Consider the following 22,902-nt stretch of genomic DNA (forward strand, 5'->3'; position numbering starts at 1 on the left):
CTACAGATGAAAGAAATTAGGATGAACTTCACAGGGTGGTGAAAGTGCACATTGATGCTCCTTTCCAATACACATCGAGGGTTTTATTCTGCTGATGATCGATGCTTGACTTCCGTTTGACAAATAAAAATGATCCATAGTAGGTTATAGTTGTCCTCTAGCCAACAGCACCTCATCATGTAGTAGGTTATAGTTGTCCTCTAGCCAACAGCACCTCATCATGTAGTAGGTTTTAGGTGTCCTCTAGCCAACAGCACCTCATCATGTAGTAGGTTATAGGTGCCCTCCAGCCAACAGCACCTCATCATGTAATAGGTTATAGGTGTCCTCTAGCCAACAGCACCTCATCATGTAGTAGGTTATAGTTGTCCTCTAGCCAACAGCACCTCATCATGTAGTAGGTTATAGGTGTCCTCTAGCCAACAGCACCTCATCATGTAGTAGGTTATAGGTGTCCTCTAGCCAACAGCACCTCATCATGTAGTAGGTTATAGTTGTCCTCTAGCCAACAGCACCTCATCATGTAGTAGGTTATAGTTGTCCTCTAGCCAACAGCACCTCATCATGTAGTAGGTTATAGGTGTCCTCTAGCCAACAGCACCTCATCATGACAGTACCAGTGGGCTATAGGTGCCCTCCAGCCAACAGCACCTCATCATGTAGTAGGTTATAGTTGTCCTCTAGCCAACAGCACCTCATCATGCAGTAGGTTATAGTTGTCCTCTAGCCAACAGCACCATGTAGTATCATGACAGTACCTCAGTGGGCTATAGGTGCCCTCTAGCCAACAGCACCTCATCATGTAGTAGGTTATAGGTGTCCTCTAGCCAACAGCACCTCATCATGACAGTACCAGTGGGCTATAGGTGTCCTCTAGCCAACAGCACCTCATCATGTAGTAGTAGGTTATAGGTGTCCTCTAGCCAACAGCACCTCATCATAACAGTACCAGTGGGCTATAGGTGTCCTCTAGCCAACAGCACCTCATCATGAAGTAGGTTATAGGTGTCCTCTAGCCAACAGCACCTCATCATGACAGTACCAGTGGGCTATAGGTGTCCTCTAGCCAACAGCACCTCATCATGACAGTACCAGTGGGCTATAGGTGCCCTCTAGCCAACAGCACCTCATCATGTAGTAGGTTATAGGTGTCGTCTAGCCAACAGCACCTCATCATGTAGTAGGTTATAGGTGTCCTCTAGCCAACAGCACCTCATCATGACAGTACCAGTGGGCTATAGGTGCCCTCTAGCCAACAGCACCTCATCATGTAGTAGGTTATAGGTGTCCTCTAGCCAACAGCACCTCATCATGACAGTACCAGTGGGCTATAGGTGCCCTCTAGCCAACAGCACCTCATCATGTAGTAGGTTATAGGTGTCCTCTAGCCAACAGCACCTCATCATGACAGTACCAGTGGGCTATAGGTGCCCTCTAGCCAACAGCACCTCATCATGTAGTAGGTTATAGGTGTCCTCTAGCCAACAGCACCTCATAATGACAGTACCAGTGGGCTATAGGTGCCCTCTAGCCAACAGCACCTCATCATGTAGTAGGTTATAGGTGTCCTCTAGCCAACAGCACCTCATCATGTAGTAGGTTATAGGTGTCCTCTAGCCAACAGCACCTCATCATGACAGTACCAGTGGGCTATAGGTGCCCTCTAGCCAACAGCACCTCATCATGTAGTAGGTTATAGGTGTCCTCTAGCCAACAGCACCTCATCATGACAGTACCAGTGGGCTATAGGTGCCCTCTAGCCAACAGCACCTCATCATGTAGTAGGTTATAGGTGTCCTCTAGCCAACAGCACCTCATCATGACAGTACCAGTGGGCTATAGGTGCCCTCTAGCCAACAGCACCTCATCATGTAGTAGGTTATAGGTGTCCTCTAGCCAACAGCACCTCATCATGACAGTACCAGTGGGCTATAGGTGCCCTCTAGCCAACAGCACCTCATCATGTAGTAGGTTATAGGTGTCCTCTAGCCAACAGCACCTCATCATGACAGTACCAGTGGGCTATAGGTGCCCTCTAGCCAACAGCACCTCATCATGTAGTAGGTTATAGGTGTCGTCTAGCCAACAGCACCTCATCATGCAGTGGGTTATAGGTGTCTTCCAGCCAACAGCACCTCATCATGACAGTACCAGTGGGCTATAGGTGCCCTCTAGCCAACAGCACCTCATCATGTAGTAGGTTTTAGGTGTCCTCTAGCCAACAGCACCTCATCATGTAGTAGGTTATAGGTGCCCTCCAGCCAACAGCACCTCATCATGTAATAGGTTATAGGTGTCCTCTGGCCAACATCACCTCATCATGTAGTAGGTTATAGGTGTCCTGCAGCCAACAGCACCTCATCATGTAGTAGGTTATAGGTGTCCTCTAGCCAACAGCACCTCATCATGTAGTAGGTTATAGGTGTCCTCTAGCCAACAGCACCTCATCATGTAGTAGGTTATAGTTGTCCTCTAGCCAACAGCACCTCATCATGACAGTACCAGTGGGCTATAGGTGCCCTCTAGCCAACAGCACCTCATCATGTAGTAGGTTATAGGTGTCGTCTAGCCAACAGCACCTCATCATGCAGTAGGTTATAGGTGTCTTCCAGCCAACAGCACCTCATCATGACAGTACCAGTGGGCTATAGGTGCCCTCTAGCCAACAGCACCTCATCATGTAGTAGGTTTTAGGTGTCCTCTAGCCAACAGCACCTCATCATGTAGTAGGTTATAGGTGTCCTCTAGCCAACATCACCTCATCATGTAGTAGGTTATAGGTGCCCTCCAGCCAACAGCACCTCATCATGTAATAGGTTATAGGTGTCCTCTGGCCAACATCACCTCATCATGTAGTAGGTTATAGGTGTCCTGCAGCCAACAGCACCTCATCATGACAGTACCAGTGGGCTATAGGTGCCCTCCAGCCAACAGCACCTCATCATGACAGTACCAGTGGGCTATAGGTGCCCTCCAGCCAACAGCACCTCATCATGTAGTAGGTTATAGTTGTCCTCTAGCCAACAGCACCTCATCATGTAGTAGGTTATAGGTGTCCTCTAGCCAACAGCACCTCATCATGTAGTAGGTTATAGGTGTCCTCTAGCCAACAGCACCTCATCATGTAGTAGGTTATAGGTGTCCTCTAGCCAACAGCACCTCATCATGTAGTAGGTTATAGGTGTCCTCTAGCCAACAGCACCTCATCATGTAGTAGGTTATAGGTGTCCTCTAGCCAACAGCACCTCATCATGTAGTAGGTTATAGGTGTCCTCTAGCCAACAGCACCTCATCATGTAGTAGGTTATAGGTGTCCTCTAGCCAACAGCACCTCATCATGTAGTAGGTTATTAGGTGTCCTCTAGCCAACAGCACCTCATCATGTAGTAGGTTATTGGTGTCCTCCACCCAACAGCACCTCATCATGACAGTACCAGTAGGTTATAGGTGTCCTCTAGCCAACAGCACCTCATCATGTAGTGGGTTATAGGTGTCCTCTAGCCAACAGCACCTCATCATGTAGTAGGTTATAGTTGTCCTCTAGCCAACAGCATCTCATCATGTAGTAGGTTATAGTTGTCCTCTAGCCAACAGCACCTCATCATGTAGTAGGTTATTAGGTGCCCTCTAGCCAACAGCACCTCATGTAGTAGGTTATAGGTGTCCTCTAGCCAACAGCACCTCATCATGTAGTAGGTTATAGGTGTCCTCTAGCCAACAGCACCTCATCATGACAGTACCAGTGGGCAAACTCGCTATATAAACATGTTTTGTTAGAGAACCTTCAGTAGAGTGTAAAACCCATTTCACTTGGAGTGTTTTATTCGGTACCTGAGAATTTAACCACAGAAGTTATCTTTGTTTGCACAACTTCATCACACATTCTTTCATCCGCAACAAGTCAATTTGATGGAAGCATCTCTGGTGGGAAAATGCGCATATTGTTTTTATGCAGATTTTAAAATATTCTCATGGAAATCTGTCGCCCATTGGATGGGAACCTAGATAGTGTCAAATTAAACCAGATGTGGCACTGACTTGTCCGTGGGTTGATGTTTCAGCATTGTCTCAATGACGAGTTCAGCAGTTACAAGCCTGCTACAAGCAGCAGGCGGACAAGCAATATCCATCGTCGTAGTATAGATGAAGCCTGAGCTGGAATGTGAAGCTAACTGAAGCTTTAGAAAACCCAAAGTAGATCTAGCTTCCTTCATAGTATATCCTTCACGAGTCCCCCATTCAAGTCAATTATTCCTCTGTTCTATGCATTCTAGCTCTATGCATTTAATCCTATCCAATAGGCAAAATCCAGATAACTTTTGAAACACTGGGCTCTGGTTATTTTGGCCCTGGCTGTCTGGGCCCTGGTTCTCTGGGTCCTGGCTCTGGGCACCCCTGGCTGTCTGGGCCCTGGTTCTCTGGGCCCTGTCTTTCTGGGCCCTGGTTCTCTGGGCCCTGGCTGTCTGGGCCCTGGTTCTCTTGGCCCTGGCTCTCTGGGCCCTGGTTCTCTGGGCCCTGGCTGTCTGGGCCCTGGGTCTCTTGGCCCTGGCTCTCTGGGCCCTGGCTGTCTGGGCCCTGGCTGTCTGGGCCCTGGTTCTCAGGGAGCTGGTTCTCTATGTACTGGCTTACCAGACACAGATTAAGACTAAATGGACTAAAAAGCACTTTCAATGGAGATTATCCATTGAGCTTACGTTTTAGTGTAGTGCTGCGTTTAGCCTGTGTCTGGGAAACCAGCCCTATATGTTTTTGTTGTCTGTGTTTGTGTATGACTTTCTGTTGACCGGTTCTGTGAACGCAAACAAAAGGCTTTGTCCTAAAATGGCCCCCTATTGCCTTTACAATGGACCCTTTGGGCCCTGATCAACAGTAGTTCTGTAGAGGGAATAGGGTGCCATTAAAACACATTATTTCATACATTTGAGTCACTTAGCAGAAGCTCTTATCCAGAGCCACTTACTGGAGCAATTACGGTTTAAATGCTTTGCTCAAGGGCACAACGACAATATTTTTCACCTTGATGGAGCTGGGATTTGAACCAGAGACTTTTCGGGTTACTGGCCCAAAGCACTAACCGCTAGGCTGTCGGCCGCCCTAACAACCATTACTCTGTGTTATCTCTCATCTTGTCCTAGGTGCTGTCCTCCAGTCAGACTGGCCCCAAACTAGACAGTCCTGAATGCCTGCCCCCCATAGTCCCCAAGGACTGCCCCACCGCCCGGGTCACCCCCAACACCAATAAGATCCTGCTCCTGGAGGAAGGCGTGGACGCGGTGGGGTCAGAGGTCGGGGCAAGGAGCCTGATTGTGTGCGGGACATTGTTCCAAGGTATCTGTGACAAGAGGAGTCTGGGTAATGTGTCCGAGGTGCTCTATCAGACGTCCAACCCAGTGGACACGCAGTACGTTGCCGCCAACGACCCCCGCGTCTCCACCGTGGGCGTGATCTTGAACCAGAAGGGGGTGGGGCTGATGCTAGTGGGGCGTGGCTACACTAGTAAAGGCCCCAGCGACATCCCACCAATCACAACGCGCCGTCTATCCCCCAGTTCCTCCCCCTCCCGCCAGGCCTTCTCTCAAGACGAAGAACTAGGGAAGCTGGTTGTGGGGAGCTACTCCGAGTACAACAACAACTTCATATCGGCGTTTAACCACAGCGACCACGTCTACTTCCTGTTCTCGCGGAGGGATATGTGGAACCGGAAGGAGTACCGGACCTACGTTTCTCGTCTCTGCGCCGGGGACCGGAGCTTCTACTCCTACGTGGAGGTTCCGTTAGAATGTTCCGGGGGTTATAACCTCGCCCAGGGGGCTTCCCCCGCCGAACACCAGGGGCGGCCGGTGCTGTTCGTTGCCATGGCGGCGGGGCAGGCGTCGACGCCCACGGCGACGGGTCGCTCGGCGCTGTGCGTTTATGGGATGTCAGAGCTGGATGCGTCGCTGCAGAGGGCCCAGGAGCTGTGTTATACAGAGGGAGGAAGAGGAAGGACGGGACAGGAGGAGGCATACATAGAGTATGAGGTGTCGTCCAAGTGTCTACGCCTGCCCAAGGTAACTAGAGACACACACACACACACACACACACACAAGTGTACACACACACACACACAGGTACACACACACACACACACACACACACACACACACACACACACACACACACACACACACACACACACACACACACACACACACACACACACAGGTACACACACAGGTACACACACAGGTACACACACAGGTACACACAGGTACACACACACGTACACACAGGTACACACACAGGTACACACACACACACACACACACACACACACACACACACACAGGTACACACACACACACAGGTACACACACACACACACACACACAGGTACACACACACAGGTACACACACACAGGTACACACACACACACACACACAGGTACACACACACACAGGTACACACACACACACACACACACACACACACACAGGTACACACACACACACACACAGGTACACACACACACACACACACAGGTACACACACACACACACACACACACACACACACACACACACACACACACACACACAGGGTTGACCACTCTTATCCGCAGCAGGCCAGTGTGTATGCTAATCCCCCTGATTGTACCAATAGAAGTATTGATTGGAATAGATGTGTTACTATGCTTGGCTGGAACAAAAGCCTGCAGTCACCCCTGACCTAAACACAGGATACATCTCCTACTACTGAACCTAATGGAGTGGTATAGCAGCGGTATAGTAGTGGTATAGTAGCGGTATAGTAGTGGTATAGTAGTGGTATATCAGCGGTATAGTAGTGGTATATCAGCGGTATAGTAGTGGTATAGTAGCGGTATAGTAGTGGTATAGTAGCGGTATAGTAGTGGTATAGTAGTGGTATATCAGCGGTATAGTAGTGGTATATCAGCGGTATAGTAGTGGTATAGTAGCGTGGTATAGCAGTGGTATAGTAGTGGTATAGTAGTGGTATATCAGCAGTATGGCAGCAGTATATCAGCGGTATATCAGCGGTATAGTAGTGGTATAGTAGCGGTATATCAGCGGTATAGTAGTGGTATATCAGCGGTATAGTAGCGGTATATCAGCGGTATAGTAGTGGTATATCAGCAGTATGGCAGCAGTATATCAGCGGTATATCAGCGGTATATCAGCGGTATAGTAGCGGTATATCAGCGGTATAGTAGTGGTATAGTAGCGGTATATCAGCAGTATGGCAGCAGTATATCAGCGGTATAGTAGCGGTATATCAGCAGTATAGTAGCGGTATAGCAGCGGTATAGTAGCGGTATAGTAGCGGTATATCAGCGGTATATCAGCGGTATAGTAGTGGTATAGTAGCGGTATATCAGCAGTATGGCAGCAGTATATCAGCGGTATATCAGCGGTATAGTAGTGGTATAGTATAGCAGCGCGGTATAGCAGCGGTATAGTAGCGGTATATCAGCGGTATATCAGCGGTATAGTAGTGGTATAGTAGCGGTATATCAGCAGTATGGCAGCAGTATATCAGCGGTATATCAGCGGTATAGTAGCGGTATAGTAGCGGTATATCAGCGGTATAGTAGCGGTATATCAGCGGTATAGTAGTGGTATAGTAGCGGTATATCAGCAGTATGGCAGCAGTATATCAGCGGTATATCAGCGGTATATCAGCGGTATAGTAGCGGTATATCAGCGGTATAGTAGTGGTATAGTAGCGGTATATCAGCAGTATGGCAGCAGTATATCAGCGGTATAGTAGCGGTATAGTAGTGGTATATCAGCGGTATGGCAGCAGTATATCAGCAGTATATCAGCGGTATAGTAGTGGTATATCAGCGGTATAGTAGTGGTATAGTAGCGGTATAGTAGTGGTATATCAGCGGTATAGTAGTGGTATATCAGCGGTATAGTAGTGGTATAGCAGCGGTATAGTAGTGGTATAGTAGCGTGGTATATCAGCGGTATATCAGCGGTATAGTAGTGGTATATCAGCGGTATAGTAGCGGTATAGTAGTGGTATATCAGCGGTATAGCAGCGGTATATCAGCGGTATAGTAGTGGTATAGTAGTGGTATATCAGCGGTATAGTAGCGGTATATCAGCGGTATAGTAGTGGTATAGTAGTGGTATAGTAGCGGTATATCAGCGGTATAGTAGCGGAATAGTAGCGGTATATCAGCGGTATAGTAGCGGTATAGTAGCGGTATATCAGCGGTTTAGTAGCGGAATAGTAGCGGTATATCAGCGGTTTAGTATTAGCGGTATAGTAGCGGTATATCAGCGGTATATCAGCGGTATAGTAGCGGTATAGTAGCGGTATATCAGCGGTATATCAGCGGTATAGTAGCGGTATAGTAGCGGTATATCAGCGGTATAGTAGCGGTATATTAGCAGTATAGTAGCGGTATATCAGCGGTATATCAGCGGTATAGTAGTGGTATAGTAGCTGTATATCAGCGGTATAGTAGCGGTATATCAGCCATATATCAGCGGTATAGTAGCGGTATATCAGCGGTATATCAGCGGTATAGTAGCGGTATATCAGCCATATATCAGCGGTATATCAGCGGTATAGTAGCGGTATATCAGTGGTATATCAGCGGTATAGTAGTGGTATATCAGCGGTATATCAGCAGTATATCAGCGGTATAGTAGCGGTATAGTATGTATATCAGCAGTATAGTCAGTGGTATATAGTAGGGTATAGTAGTGGTATAGTAGCGGTATATCAGCGGTATAGTAGCGGTATATCAGCGGTATAGTAGTGGTATAGTAGCGGTATATCAGCGGTATATATCAGCGGTATAGTAGCGGTATATCAGCGGTATAGTAGTGGTATATTAGCGGTATAGTAGTTGTATAGTAGTGGTATATCAGCGGTATAGTAGTGGTATATCAGCGGTATAGTAGTGGTATATCAGCGGTATAGTAGCGGTATAGTAGCGGTATAGTAGCGGTATAGTAGTGGTATATCAGCAGTATATCAGCGGTAATAGTCTAAGTGGATAGAGGAGACTAGGTAGGTTTAAAACCTATTACTGGTGATCAGAGAGGATGATGGGACCATTACCTAGGTACCTATGAGTGGCCTCTGAGTTGCTTAACTCAGATTAGGGTTAGCTAGCTGTGCCACTGGTGAAAGGATTTCTGGTCTGTCTGTCTGTCTCTCTCTCTGTCTGTCTCTCTGTCTGTGTCCGTCTCTGTCTGTCTCTCTGTCTGTGGCTGTCTCTGTCTGTCTCTCTCTCTTTCTTTGTCTCTGTCTGTCTCTGTGTCTCTCTGTCTCTGTCTTTGTGTCGGTCTCTATGTCTGTCTCTGTGTCTCTCTGTCTCTTTGTGAGTGACAGCTGCCTCTGTGCTGGTGCAGATTAAGTCCAGCTGCTCTCACTGCCTCTAATCCTGAGTGCTTTCAGAACAGAAACACACACACACACACACACACACACACACACACACACACACACACAAACAGAAACGCAGTGATCTCTCAGACCTCCCCCCTCACTATATTGGGGTCAACAGCAACATGTTTTTATAAAGCAGACTAATATTGATATGTTAGATCCATGAACAGTTGTATATCCTGGTCCAGTGTAACACAGTGTTGTATATCCTGGTCCAGTGTAACTATAGCTGTCAGGGTGATGAACAGTGTTGTTTATCCTGGTCCAGTGTAACTATATCTGTCAGAGTGATAAACAGGGTGAATAAATCCAGTTTAATCCTGCATCTGGCTGAGTTTCCCTGACCCACATCCTGTCCCCTGTCCTTTTACTGTCCACTGGACACATCCTGACCCCTGTCCTTTTACTGTCCACTGGACACATCCTGTCCCCTGTCCTTTTACTGTCCACTAGACACATCCTGTCCCCTCTCCTGTTACTGTTTTACAGTCCACTGGACACATCCTGTCCCTTCTCCTGTTACTGTTTTACTGTCCACTGGACACATCCTGTCCACAGTCCTGTTTCTGTTTTACTGTCCACTGGACACATCCTGTCCCCTGTCCTTTTACTGTTTTACTGTCCACTGGACACATCCTGTCCCCTGTCCTTTTACTGTCCACTAGACACATCCTGTCCCCTGTCCTTTTACTGTTTTACCTGGTCTCCACTGGACACATCCTGTCCCCTGTCCTGTTACTGTTTTACTGTCCACTGGACACATCCTGTCCCCTGTCCTTTTACTGTTTTGTCCACTGTCCACTGACACATCCTGTCCCCTGTCCTTTTACTGTCCACTGGACACATCCTGTTCCCTGTCCTTTTACTGTTTTACTGTCCACTGGACACATCCTGTTCCCTGTCCTTTTACTGTTTTACCTCCACTGGACACATCCTGTTCCCTGTCCTTTTACTGTTTTACTGTCCACTGGACACATCCTGTTCCCTGTCCTTTTACTGTTTTACCTTTTACTCCACTGGACACATCCTGTCCCTGTCCTTTACTGTTTTACTGTCCACTGGACACATCCTGTCCCCTGTCCTTTACTGTTTTACTGTCCACTGGACACATCCTGTCCCCTGTCCTTTTACTGTTTTACTGTCCACTGGACACATCCTGTCCCCTGTCCTTTTACTGTCCACTAGACACATCCTGTCCTGTTACTGTTTTACTGTCCACTGGACACATCCTGTCCCCTGTCCTTTTACTGTCCACTGGACACATCCTGTCCCCTGTCCTTTTACTGTCCACTGGACACATCCTGTCCCCTCTCCTGTTACTGTTTTACTGTCCACTGGACACATCCTGTCCCCTCTCCTGTTACTGTTTTACTGTCCACTGGACACATCCTGTCCCCTGTCCTGTTACTGTTTTACTGTCCACTGGACACATCCTGTCCCCTGTCCTTTTACTGTCCACTAGACACATCCTGTCCCCTGTCCTGTTACTGTTTTACTGTCCACTGGACACATCCTGTCCCCTGTCCTTTTACTGTCCACTGGACACATCCTGTTCCCTGTCCTTTTACTGTTTTACTGTCCACTGGACACATCCTGTTCCCTGTCCTTTTATACTGTCCATACTGTCCCATGCTGACCAGTAAACACTATCCATGTCTCTACAGTACAGACCACTCTGTTCCACTGGTCACTAATCATCACTGACAACATGTTTCACTGTCCCAACCAAGAACACTTTCTGGGAGGGTTTTAGGTGTTCTGAGCGGCTTCACTTCGGTGCACAATGTATGTTTTTAAAATTTAAAAAAAAATACAACGAGGAGGAGCACTACAGCTTTACATGGTAACGTTAGTATGCCATCCTGACGGATTAAAAACTGAGAGAAATCAAATCAACTCTGCCTTTTTCTGTCCAACTCCTTTCTACCTCAAATGGGTCATTCTGGAAGATTTTCCTTGTTACGGTACGTACGGACAGCTGATCCAAAACAACACCCTGATCCACTGACGGACCAGTGATGTCTAGGGATGTGGATAGTTCCCTTTCACGATGATTGGATACGTATCTAGACACATGGGCTTCCATACTATACCGGTTTGATTACAGAATGAATCGGTGCATTTCGGGTTCGATGCTCTGACATTTGTTGCATAAACAAATTAATTGTCCGTTCTAAATCTGCTGTTGATGGAGCTCATGACGCTGTGGGCGGCTCTGAGCTGACCGTGTGTGTGTGTGTGTGTGTGTGTGTGTGTGACATACGGTGCCTTCAGAAAGTATTCACACCCTTGACTTTTTCCATATTTTATTGTTACAGCCTGAATTTAAAATGGATTAAATTGAGATGTGTCACTGGCCTACATGTTTACTCATAAAAAAATGAAAAGCATATGTCTTCAGTCAGTAAGTATTCAACACCTTACATAAGTTCAGGAGGAAACATTTGCTTAAGTCACATAATAAGTTGCATGGACTCACTGTGTGTAACAACAGTGTTTAATGTGATTTTTGAATGACTACCTCATCTCTGTACGTCACACATACAATTATCTGTAAGGTCCCTCAGTCGAAGCAGTGATTTTCAAACACAGATTCAACCACAAAGACCAGGGAGGTTTTCCAATGCCTCTCAAAGGGCAGCTATTGATAGATGGGTAAAAATAAAAACAGCAGAAATTGAATATCCCTTTGAGCATGGTGAAGTTATTCATTACACTTTGGAGGATGGTATCAATACACCCAGTCACTACAAATATACAGGCGTCATTCCTAACTCAGTTGCCGGAGAGGAAGGAAACTGCTCAGTTTATTGGTTGTGATAGGAGAAAACTGAGGATGGATCAACAACATTGTAGTTACTCCACAATACTGACCTACATGACCGAGTTAAAAGAAGGAAGCCTGTACAGAATAAAAATATTCCAAAACATGAATCCTGTTTTGCAATAAGGTACTAAAATCAAACTGCAAAAATTGTTGCAAAGAAATTAAGTTCATGTCCTGAATACAAAGCGTTATGTTGGAGGCAAATGCAACACATCACTGAGTACCACTCTTCATATTTTCAAGCATGTTGGTGGCTGCATCATGTTATGGGTATGCTTGTCATCTACAAGGACTAGGGAGTTTTTTTTAAAGATACAAATGAACAGAATAGAGCTAAGCACAGGAAAAATCCTAGAGGAATACCTGGTTCAGTCTGCTTACCATATAACTGGAGCTCACCATGTAACTGGAGCTCACCATGTAACTGGAGCTCACCATGTAACTAGAGCTCACCATATAACTGGACATATAACTGGAGCTCACCATATAACTAGAGCTCACCATATAACTAGAGCTCACCATATAACTAGAGCTCACCATATAACTAGAGCTCACCATATAACTGGACATATAACTGGAGCTCACCATATAACTAGAGCTCACCATATAACTGGACATATAACTAGAGCTCACCATATAACTGGAGCTCATCATATAACTGGACATATAACTAGAGCTCATCATATAACTGGACATATAACTAGAGCTCACCATGTAACTAAAGCTCACCATGTAACTAGAGCTCACCATGTAACTAGAGCTCACCATGTAACTAGAGCTCACCATGTAACTAGAGCTCACCATATAACTGGACATATAACTGGAGCTCACCATATAACTAGAGCTCACCATATAACTGGACATATAACTAGAGCTCACCATATAACTGGAGCTCATCATATAACTGGACATATAACTAGAGCTCATCATATAACTGGACATATAACTAGAGCTCACCATGTAACTAAGGCCTGGTTCAGCTCACCATGTAACTAGAGCTCACCATGTAACTAGAGCTCACCATGTAACTAGAGCTCACCATGTAACTAGAGCTCACCATGTAACTGGAGCTCACCATATAACTGGAGCTCACCATGTAACTGGAGCTCACCATGTAACTAGAGCTCACCATATAACTGGACATATAACTGGAGCTCACCATATAACTAGAGCTCACCATATAACTGGACATATAACTAGAGCTCATCATATAACTGGACATATAACTAGAGCTCACCATGTAACTAAAGCTCACCATGTAACTAGAGCTCACCATGTAACTAGAGCTCACCATGTAACTAGAGCTCACCATGTAACTAGAGCTCACCATGTAACTAGAGCTCACCATGTAACTAGAGCTCACCATATAACTGGAGCTCACCATGTAACTAGAGCTCACCATGTAACTAAAGCTCACCATGTAACTAGAGCTCACCATGTAACTAGAGCTCACCATGTAACTAGAGCTCACCATGTAACTGGAGCTCACCATATAACTGGAGCTCACCATGTAACTGGAGCTCACCATGTAACTGGAGCTCACCATATAACTGGAGCTCACCATATAACTGGAGCTCATCATATACCTGGAGCTCATCATATACCTGGAGCTCACCATATAACTGGGCATATAACTAGAGCTCACCATATAACTAGAGCTCATCATATAACTGGAGCTCACCATATAACTGGACATATAACTAGAGCTCAGCATGTAACTAAAGCTCACCATGTAACTAGAGCTCACCATGTAACTAGAGCTCACCATGTAACTAGAGCTCAACATGTAACTAGAGCTCACCATGTAACTAGAGCTCACCATGTAACTGGAGCTCACCATATAACTGGAGCTCACCATGTAACTGGAGCTCACCATGTAACTAGAGCTCACCATGTAACTAGAGCTCACCATATAACTGGAGCTCACCATGTAACTAGAGCTCACCATGTAACTAGAGCTCACCATGTAACTGGAGCTCACCATGTAACTGGAGCTCACCATATAACTGGAGCTCACCATATAACTGGAGCTCATCATATACCTGGAGCTCATCATATACCTGGAGCTCACCATATAACTGGACATATAACTAGAGCTCACCATATAACTAGAGCTCATCATATAACTGGAGCTCACCATATAACTGGACATATAACTAGAGCTCAGCATGTAACTAAAGCTCACCATGTAACTAGAGCTCACCATGTAACTAGAGCTCACCATGTAACTAGAGCTCACCATGTAACTAGAGCTCACCATGTAACTAGAGCTCACCATGTAACTGGAGCTCACCATATAACTGGAGCTCACCATGTAACTGGAGCTCACCATGTAACTAGAGCTCACCATGTAACTAGAGCTCACCATATAACTGGAGCTCACCATGTAACTAGAGCTCACCATGTAACTAGAGCTCACCATATAACTGGAGCTCACCATATAACTGGAGCTCACCATGTAACTGGAGCTCACCATGTAACTGGAGCTCACCATATAACTGGAGCTCACCATATAACTGGAGCTCACCATATAACTGGAGCTCACCATATAACTGGAGCTCACCATATAACTGGAGCTCACCATATAACTGGAGCTCACCATATAACTGGAGCTCACCATATAACTAGAGCTCATCATATAACTGGACATATAACTGGAGCTCACCATGTAACTAGAGCTCACCATGTAACTAGAGCTCACCATATAACTGGAGCTCACCATATAACTGGAGCTCACCATGTAACTAGAGCTCACCATGTAACTGGAGCTCACCATATACCTAGAGCTCACCATATAACTGGAGCTCACCATGTAACTAGAGCTCACCATATAACTGGAGCTCACCATATAACTGGAGCTCACCATGTAACTAGAGCTCACCATGTAACTGGAGCTCACCATGTAACTGGAGCTCACCATGTAACTAGAGCTCACCATGTAACTAGAGCTCACCATGTAACTAGAGCTCACCATGTAACTAGAGCTCACCATGTAACTAGAGCTCACCATATAACTGGAGCTCACCATATAACTGGAGCTCACCATATAACTGGAGCTCACCATATAACTGGAGCTCACCATGTAACTAGAGCTCACCATATAACTGGAGCTCACCATATAACTGGAGCTCACCATGTAACTGGAGCTCATCATATAACTAGAGCTCACCATGTAACTTGAGCTCACCATATAACTGGAGCTCACCATGTAACTAGAGCTCACCATGTAACTGGAGCTCACCATGTAACTAGAGCTCACCATATAACTGGAGCTCACCATGTAACTGCAATGATGACTGAGACAGTTTAGAACAGCAGGAAAAGTCTAAACGGAATCCTTGGGATGTCCCAACTCTGACGTCACCCCATTGAAGTTGAAATGTAAAACGGTTAAGGTAAGGGTTAGGGTAAGAGTAGGGTATAAGGTTAGGGTAGGGGATAAGGTAGGGTAGGTAAGGATTAAGGTTAGGGTTTAGGGTAGGAGTAGGGGTTAGGGTAGGTAAGGATTAAGGTTAGGTTTAAGTTAGGGGATACGGTTTAGGGTAGGGGATAAGGTTTAGGGTAGGTAAGGGTTAACATTAGGTTTAGGGTAGGGATGTCCCAAGGATCCCAGATAGCACTAACCCTTCAGGTGTGCTGCAGGAACATTAGGGAACCTCTTTATCACATGATCTCTCTTTGATAGTATTTATTAAAGCTCATCTGTCCCAACTGTTAGTTATAGGTGACGGCTATATTCCTGTCTCCCCCTGCTGGCTGGTATGCAGCACTACATCACTGTCCCATCACACGGCTGGCTAGCTGTATATTTATGTCTGTAGTCAGCTGACTATGTATTTATGGCTTTCATATTTACAACCAGAGTATTTCTGGTGTCTAGTTGAACTAGTTTCCCTTGAGTGTTCTGGGCCTATAGCTAGAGTATTTCTGGTGTCTGGTTGAACTGGTTTCCCTTGAGTCTTCTCAACCAGTTGATATGGAGATGTCATGGCCTTCGAAAAGAGTGCCTTATTTGACTATGAATGATATTTCTTTGTGTCTGACTGGGGGTTCAGGAGGGGTGGAGCTACTGGGGGTTCAGGAGGGGTGGAGCTACTGGGGGTTCAGGAGGGGTGGAGCTACTGGGGGTTCAGGAGGGGTGGAGCTACTGGGGGTTCAGCAGGGGTAAAGCTACTGGGGGTTCAGGAGGGGTGGAGCTACTGGGGGTTCAGGAGGGGTGGAGCTACTGGGGGTTCAGGAGGGGTGGAGCTACTGGTGGTTCAGGATGGGTGGAGCTACTGGGGGTTCAGCAGGGGTGAAGCTACTGGGGGTTCAGGAGGGGTGGAGCTACTGGGGGTTCAGGAGGGGTGGAGCCACTGGGGGTTCAGGAGGGGTGGAGCTACTGGGGGTTCAGGAGGGGTGGAGCTACGATACTGCTGCAGTACTAAAAGGGTCAAATAAGACAAGTGTAATCTAATCACATTTTATTTGTGATATTCATCGTAAACAACAGGTGTGGACGGACAGTGAAATGCTTAGTTACAGGTCGTTCCCAACAATGTAGAGAGAAATAATAGAGAGAAATAATAGAAAAGTAAAATAACGTAATAATAAATACGATAACATGGTACTATACACAGAGTACCAGTACTGCGTCAATGATAACATGGCTGTATACACAGAGTACCAGTACTGAGTCAATGATAACATGGCTGTATACACAGAGTACCAGTACTGAGTCAATGATAACATGGCTGTATACACAGAGTACCAGTACTGAGTCGATGTGCAGGGGTACGAGGTTATACTGCATAACAAGTAGGCTGAAACACTGTTATACTGCATAACAAGTAGGCTGAAACACTGTTATACTGCATAACAAGTAGGATGAAACACTGTTATACTGCATAACAAGTAGGTAAAAAACACTTATACTGCGTAACAAGTAGGCTAAAACACTGTTATACTGCATAACAAGTAGGTAAAAAACACTGTTATACTGCGTAACAAGTAGGCTAAAACACTGTTATACTGCATAACAAGTAGGCTAAAACACTGTTATACTGCATAACAAGTAGGCTGAAACAGTGTTATACTGCATAACAAGTAGGCTAAACACTTATACTGCATAACAAGTAGGCTAAAACACTGTTATACTGCATAACAAGTAGGCTAAACACTTATACTGCATAACAAGTAGACTAAAACACTGTTATACTGCATAACAAGTAGGCTAAACACTTATACTGCATAACAAGTAGACTAAAACACTGTTATACTGCATAACAAGTAGGCTAAACACTTATACTGCATAACAAGTAGGCTAAAACACTGTTATACTGCATAACAAGTAGGCTGAAACAGTGTTATACTGCATAACAAGTAGCCTAAACACTTATACTGCATAACACGTAGGCTAAAACACTGTTATACTGCATAACAAGTAGACTAAACACTTATACTGCATAACAAGTAGGCTGAAACAGTGTTATACTGCATAACAAGTAGGCTGAAACAGTGTTATACTGCATAACAAGTAGGCTAAACACTTATACTGCATAACAAGTAGGCTAAAACACTGTTATACTGCATAACAAGTAGGCTAAACACTTATACTGCATAACAAGTAGACTAAAACACTGTTATACTGCATAACAAGTAGGCTGAAACAGTGTTACCACACAAGAATAAGAACTTATTGTAATGTTGTCTCCGGCTGGAGCGGCTTTTCCTATATTACAATCAATCAACCAATCACCTCTGACCCTTCTTTTCTCTAGGATTCGTTAAAGGAGTACCCATGTGGAGGGGAACACACCCCCAGCCCCATCGCCTCTGCGGTTCCCCTGTCAGCCACCCCCTCTCTGACCAGGGAAACACAGCTCACCGCTGTCACCACCGCTACCGAGGCCGGCCACACCATCGCCCTGCTGGGGGACAAGAAGGGCTGGCTGCATAAGGTAGGCTATACGCACGGGAGTAAGGTAGGCTATACGCATGGTAGGCTATACGCACGGGAGTAAGGTAGGCTATACGCACGGGAGTAAGGTAGGCTATACGCACGGGATTAAGGTAGGCTATACGCACGGGAGTAAGGTAGGCTATACGCACGGGAGTAAGGTAGGCTATACGCACGGGAGTAAGGTAGGCTATACGCACGGGAGTAAGGTAGGCTATACGCACGGGAGTAAGGTAGGCTATACGCACGGGAGTAAGGTAGGCTATACGCACGGGAGTAAGGTAGGCTATACGCACAGGAGTAAGGTAGGCTATACGCACGGGAGTAAGGTAGGCTATACGCACGGGAGTAAGGTAGGCTATACGCACGGGAGTAAGGTAGGCTATACGCACGGGAGTAAGGTAGGCTATACGCACGGTAGGCTATACGCACGGGAGTAAGGTAGGCTATACGCACGGGAGTAAGGTAGGCTATACGCACGGGAGTAAGGTAGGCTATACGCACGGGAGTAAGGTAGGCTATACGCACGGGAGTAAGGTAGGCTATACGCACGGGAGTAAGGTAGGCTATACGCACGGGAGTAAGGTAGGCTATACGCACGGGAGTAAGGTAGGCTATACGCACGGTAGGCTATACGCACGGGAGTAAGGTAGGCTATACGCACGGTAGGCTATACGCACGGGAGTAAAGTAGGCTATACGCACGGTAGGCTATACGCACGGGAGTAAAGTAGGCTATACGCACGGGAGTAAGGTAGGCTATACGCACGGGCATAAGGTAGGCTATACGCACGGGAGTAAGGTAGGCTATACGCACGGGAGTAAGGTAGACTATATGCACGGTAGGCTATACGCACGGGAGTAAAGTAGACTATACGCACAGAGGTAAGGTAGGCTATACGCACGGGCGTAAGGTAGGCTGTACGCACGGGCGTAAGGTAGGCTGTACGCACGGGCGTAAGGTAGGCTGTACGCACGGGCGTAAGGTAGGCTGTACGCACGGGCGTAAGGTAGGCTGTACGCACGGGCGTAAGGTAGGCTGTACGCACGGGCGTAAGGTAGGCTGTACGCACGGGCGTAAGGTAGGCTGTACGCACGGGCGTAAGGTAGGCTGTACGCACGGTAGGCTGTACGCACGGGCGTAAGGTAGGCTGTACGCACGGGCGTAAGGTAGGCTGTACGCACGGGCGTAAGGTAGGCTGTACGCACGGGCGTAAGGTAGGCTGTAAGCACGGGAGTAAGGTAGGCTATACGTACCGTAGGCTATACGCACGGGAGTAAGGTAGGCTGTACGCACGGGAGTAAGGTAGGCTATACGCGCGGGCGTAAGGTAGGATGTACGCGCGGGCGTAAGGTAGGCTGTACGCGCGGGAGTAAGGTAGGCTATACGTGCGGGAGTAAGGTAGGCTATACGCGCGGGAGTAAGGTAGGCTATACGCGCGGGAGTAAGGTAGGCTATACGCGCGGGAGTAAGGTAGGCTGTACGCGCGGTAGTAAGGTAGGCTATACGCGCGGTAGTAAGGTAGGCTATACGCGCGGTAGTAAGGTAGGCTGTACGCACAGGCACCGTCACTCTGCTGGGGGACAAGGAGGGATGGCTGCATGAACCCTGTACCCACAGCTAGACAGGCAGGCAGACATACAGACAGACAGACATGCAGACAGGCAGACAGACAGGCAGACAGGCAGACAGACAGGCAGACAGACAGGCAGACAGGCAGACAGGCAGGCAGGCAGACAGACAGACAGACAGACAGACAGACAGACAGACAGACAGACAGACAGACAGACAGACAGACAGACAGACAGACAGACAGGCAGACATACAGACAGGCAGACAGACAGACAGACAGACAGGCAGGCAGACATACAGACAGGCAGACAGGCAGACAGGCAGACAGACAGACAGACATGCAGACAGACAGGCAGACAGGCAGACAGACAGGCAGACAGACAGACAGACAGACAGGCAGACAGACAGGCAGACAGACAGACAGACAGACAGGCAGACAGACAGGCAGGCATCCACAGAGAGGGTCATTAACATGAAACATGTTGCTAATGTTAATTATGGATGAAACCAGATCCAGCTCCATGCTGCCGAGAGCTGACTGCTGTTCCTCATCTTAAATACCCTCCTCTCCTTAACACACTAACAAGACACGAGACACTCCCTAAATCGCACGCACGCACACACACACACTCGCACAAGCACACACATTAACAAGACACGAGACACTCCCTAAATCGCACACACACACTCGCACAAGCACACACATTAACAAGACACGAGACGCTCCCTAAATCTCACGCACACACACACACACACACACACACACACACACACACACACACACACACACACAAGCACACACATTAACAAGACATTCCCTAATCACACACACACACACTGTGATAGGAGTAACCACAGAGACACAAGAACACTCAAAGGAATAGTTAATATGTTTTACTTTGTTAAATAACTACAAAACCCACAATGAAATGCTCTCTCTCTCTCTCTCTAGAAAAGCTGGCTGGCTAGCTAGAAAATGTAGCTACAAACAATACCAAAGTCAATATCAGCATCAGCTAGCTATTTGAAAAATTCTTAAAACTATCAATTTAGGAGTTACACCCTTACAAAAATGTACCACGAGAAGACAATGAAAAAAAATACCCTGGTTTTATACCAGCAGCAGGAATGGTGAGACACGGAAGCTTGGTAGTTGTTCACAATTTATTATCATGATGGATTGGGTATGGTGATATGGCCTGGGTCTAGTACCCTGTTAAACCTTGGGACCTGGATAGGGTATGGTGATATGGCCTGGGTCTAGTACCCTGTTAAACCGTGGGACCTGGATAGGGTATGGTGATATGGCCTGGGTCTAGTACCCTGTTAAACCGTGGGACCTGGATAGGGTATGGTGATATGGCCTGGGTCTAGTACCCTGTTAAACCTTGGGACCTGGATAGGGTATGGTGATATGGCCTGGGTCTAGTACCCTGTTAAACCTTGGGACCTGGATAGGGTATGGTGATATGGCCTGGGTCTTAGTACCCTGTTAAACCTTGGGACCTGGATAGGGTATGAGGATAAAGCCCAGGTCTAGTACCCTGTAAAGGCAGTTAAGGGAGTCTAACCTGTACCAACATCAGCCCTTTGATAAGGTTGACAATAAATAGTTAATCTGATGCTTCTCTCTTCAGTACAGTTTTCAGTTGGCTCTCATTCACCTGACTTGGTTACTCTTGTACAATTCTAAATAGCCAACATACTAAAACAACTATTTTTAAAAAAGGGTTTTAATTTTCATTTTATCTCATGTTCATCATTCTTATTTTAAGGTCCTTACAAACGGTCTGTTCCAGATACGTAGGAGTAAAAAAATAAGAATCCTGGAAGAGATGGAGTCTGGGGAAAAAATTATATATATATATTTTTTAAATGAGGCTTGAATGGTGAAAACAAAACAGGTCATCATCATCACTTCGCTTAACTTGGTGTTTCTTATCCGATGCTTTATATAACTCACCGTGAAGATAAGGTTGAAAATAATTGGATTATCTGGTGCTTCTCTCTTCAGTTTTTTTTGACTCACTGATTAGGCAGGCTAGCGGATCCCTCTGCAGGCCGAAATAAGCACCACATACCTTGACTACAAAATAAATAAGTACATTCTTATTTTCAATGACGGTCTAGGATCAGTGGGTTAACTGGTCTAGGATCCGTGGGTTAACTGGTCTAGGATCATTGGGTTAACTGCCTTGTTCAGGGGATCAGTGCGTTAACTGCCTTGTTCAGGGGATCAGTGGGTTAACTGGTCTAGGATCAGTGGGTTAACTGCCTTGTTCTGGAGATCAGTGGGTTAACTGGTCTAGGTTCAGTGGGTTAACTGCCTTGATCAGGGGATCAGTGGGTTAACTGGTCTAGGTTCAGTGGGTTAACTGGTCTAGGATCAGTGGGTTAACTGCCTTGTTCAGGGGATCAGTGGGTTAACTGGTCTAGGTTCAGTGGGTTAACTGGTCTAGGATCAGTGGGTTAACTGCCTTGTTCAGGGGATCAGTGGGTTAACTGGTCTAGGATCAGTGGGTTAACTGGTCTAGGATCAGTGGGGTTAACTGGTCTAGGATCAGTGGGTTAACTGGTCTAGGATCAGTGGGGTTAACTGGTCTAGGATCAGTGGGGTTAACTGGTCTAGGATCAGTGGGTTAACTGGTCTAGGATCAGTGGGTTAACTGGTCTACGATCAGTGGGTTAACTGGTCTACGATCAGTGGGTTAACTGGTCTACGATCAGTGGGTTAACTGGTCTAGGATCAGTGGGTTAACTGGTCTAGGATCAGTGGGTTAACTGGTCTAGGAACAGTGGGTTAACTGGTCTAGGAACAGTGGGTTAACTGGTCTAGGAACAGTGGGTTAACTGGTCTAGGATCAGTGGGTTAACTGGTCTAGGATCAGTGGGTTAACTGCCTTGTTCAGGGTCAGAACGACAGATTTTTACCTTGTCAGCTCGGGGATTCGATCTAGCAACCTTGCAGTTACTGGCCCAATGCTCTAACCACTAGGCTACTTTCCTCCCCTAGACTCTAACCACTAGGCTACCTGCCGCCCCAGATTAGGCTACCATATATGTCACATTCTCCCAAATTTCTAGTTGACAACACAGGGAACCAAACATGTGCTTCGGTTCATTGTGCTGTTGGAAGGTGAACCTTTGCGCCAA

The 22,902-nt window shown here is 46.6% G+C and overlaps 1 protein-coding gene across 4 annotated transcripts in view; it reads left to right on the forward strand.

Annotated features, from left to right (window-relative positions):
* plxnb3 (plexin B3) overlaps positions 1–22,902 on the forward strand; it is a 299,550-nt gene that overhangs the window by 109,758 nt on the left and 166,890 nt on the right. For all 4 annotated transcript variants that reach the window (XM_042299850.1, XM_042299847.1, XM_042299849.1 and 1 more), the window contains exons 3-4: positions 5,136–6,050; positions 17,999–18,178. In XM_042299850.1, coding sequence (XP_042155784.1) covers positions 5,136–6,050; positions 17,999–18,178 — 1,095 coding nt within the window. The remainder of the gene's footprint in view (positions 1–5,135; positions 6,051–17,998; positions 18,179–22,902) is intronic.

This window comes from Oncorhynchus tshawytscha, linkage group LG16 (assembly GCF_018296145.1).
Source record: "Oncorhynchus tshawytscha isolate Ot180627B linkage group LG16, Otsh_v2.0, whole genome shotgun sequence".
Lineage (NCBI taxonomy): Eukaryota > Metazoa > Chordata > Actinopteri > Salmoniformes > Salmonidae > Oncorhynchus > Oncorhynchus tshawytscha.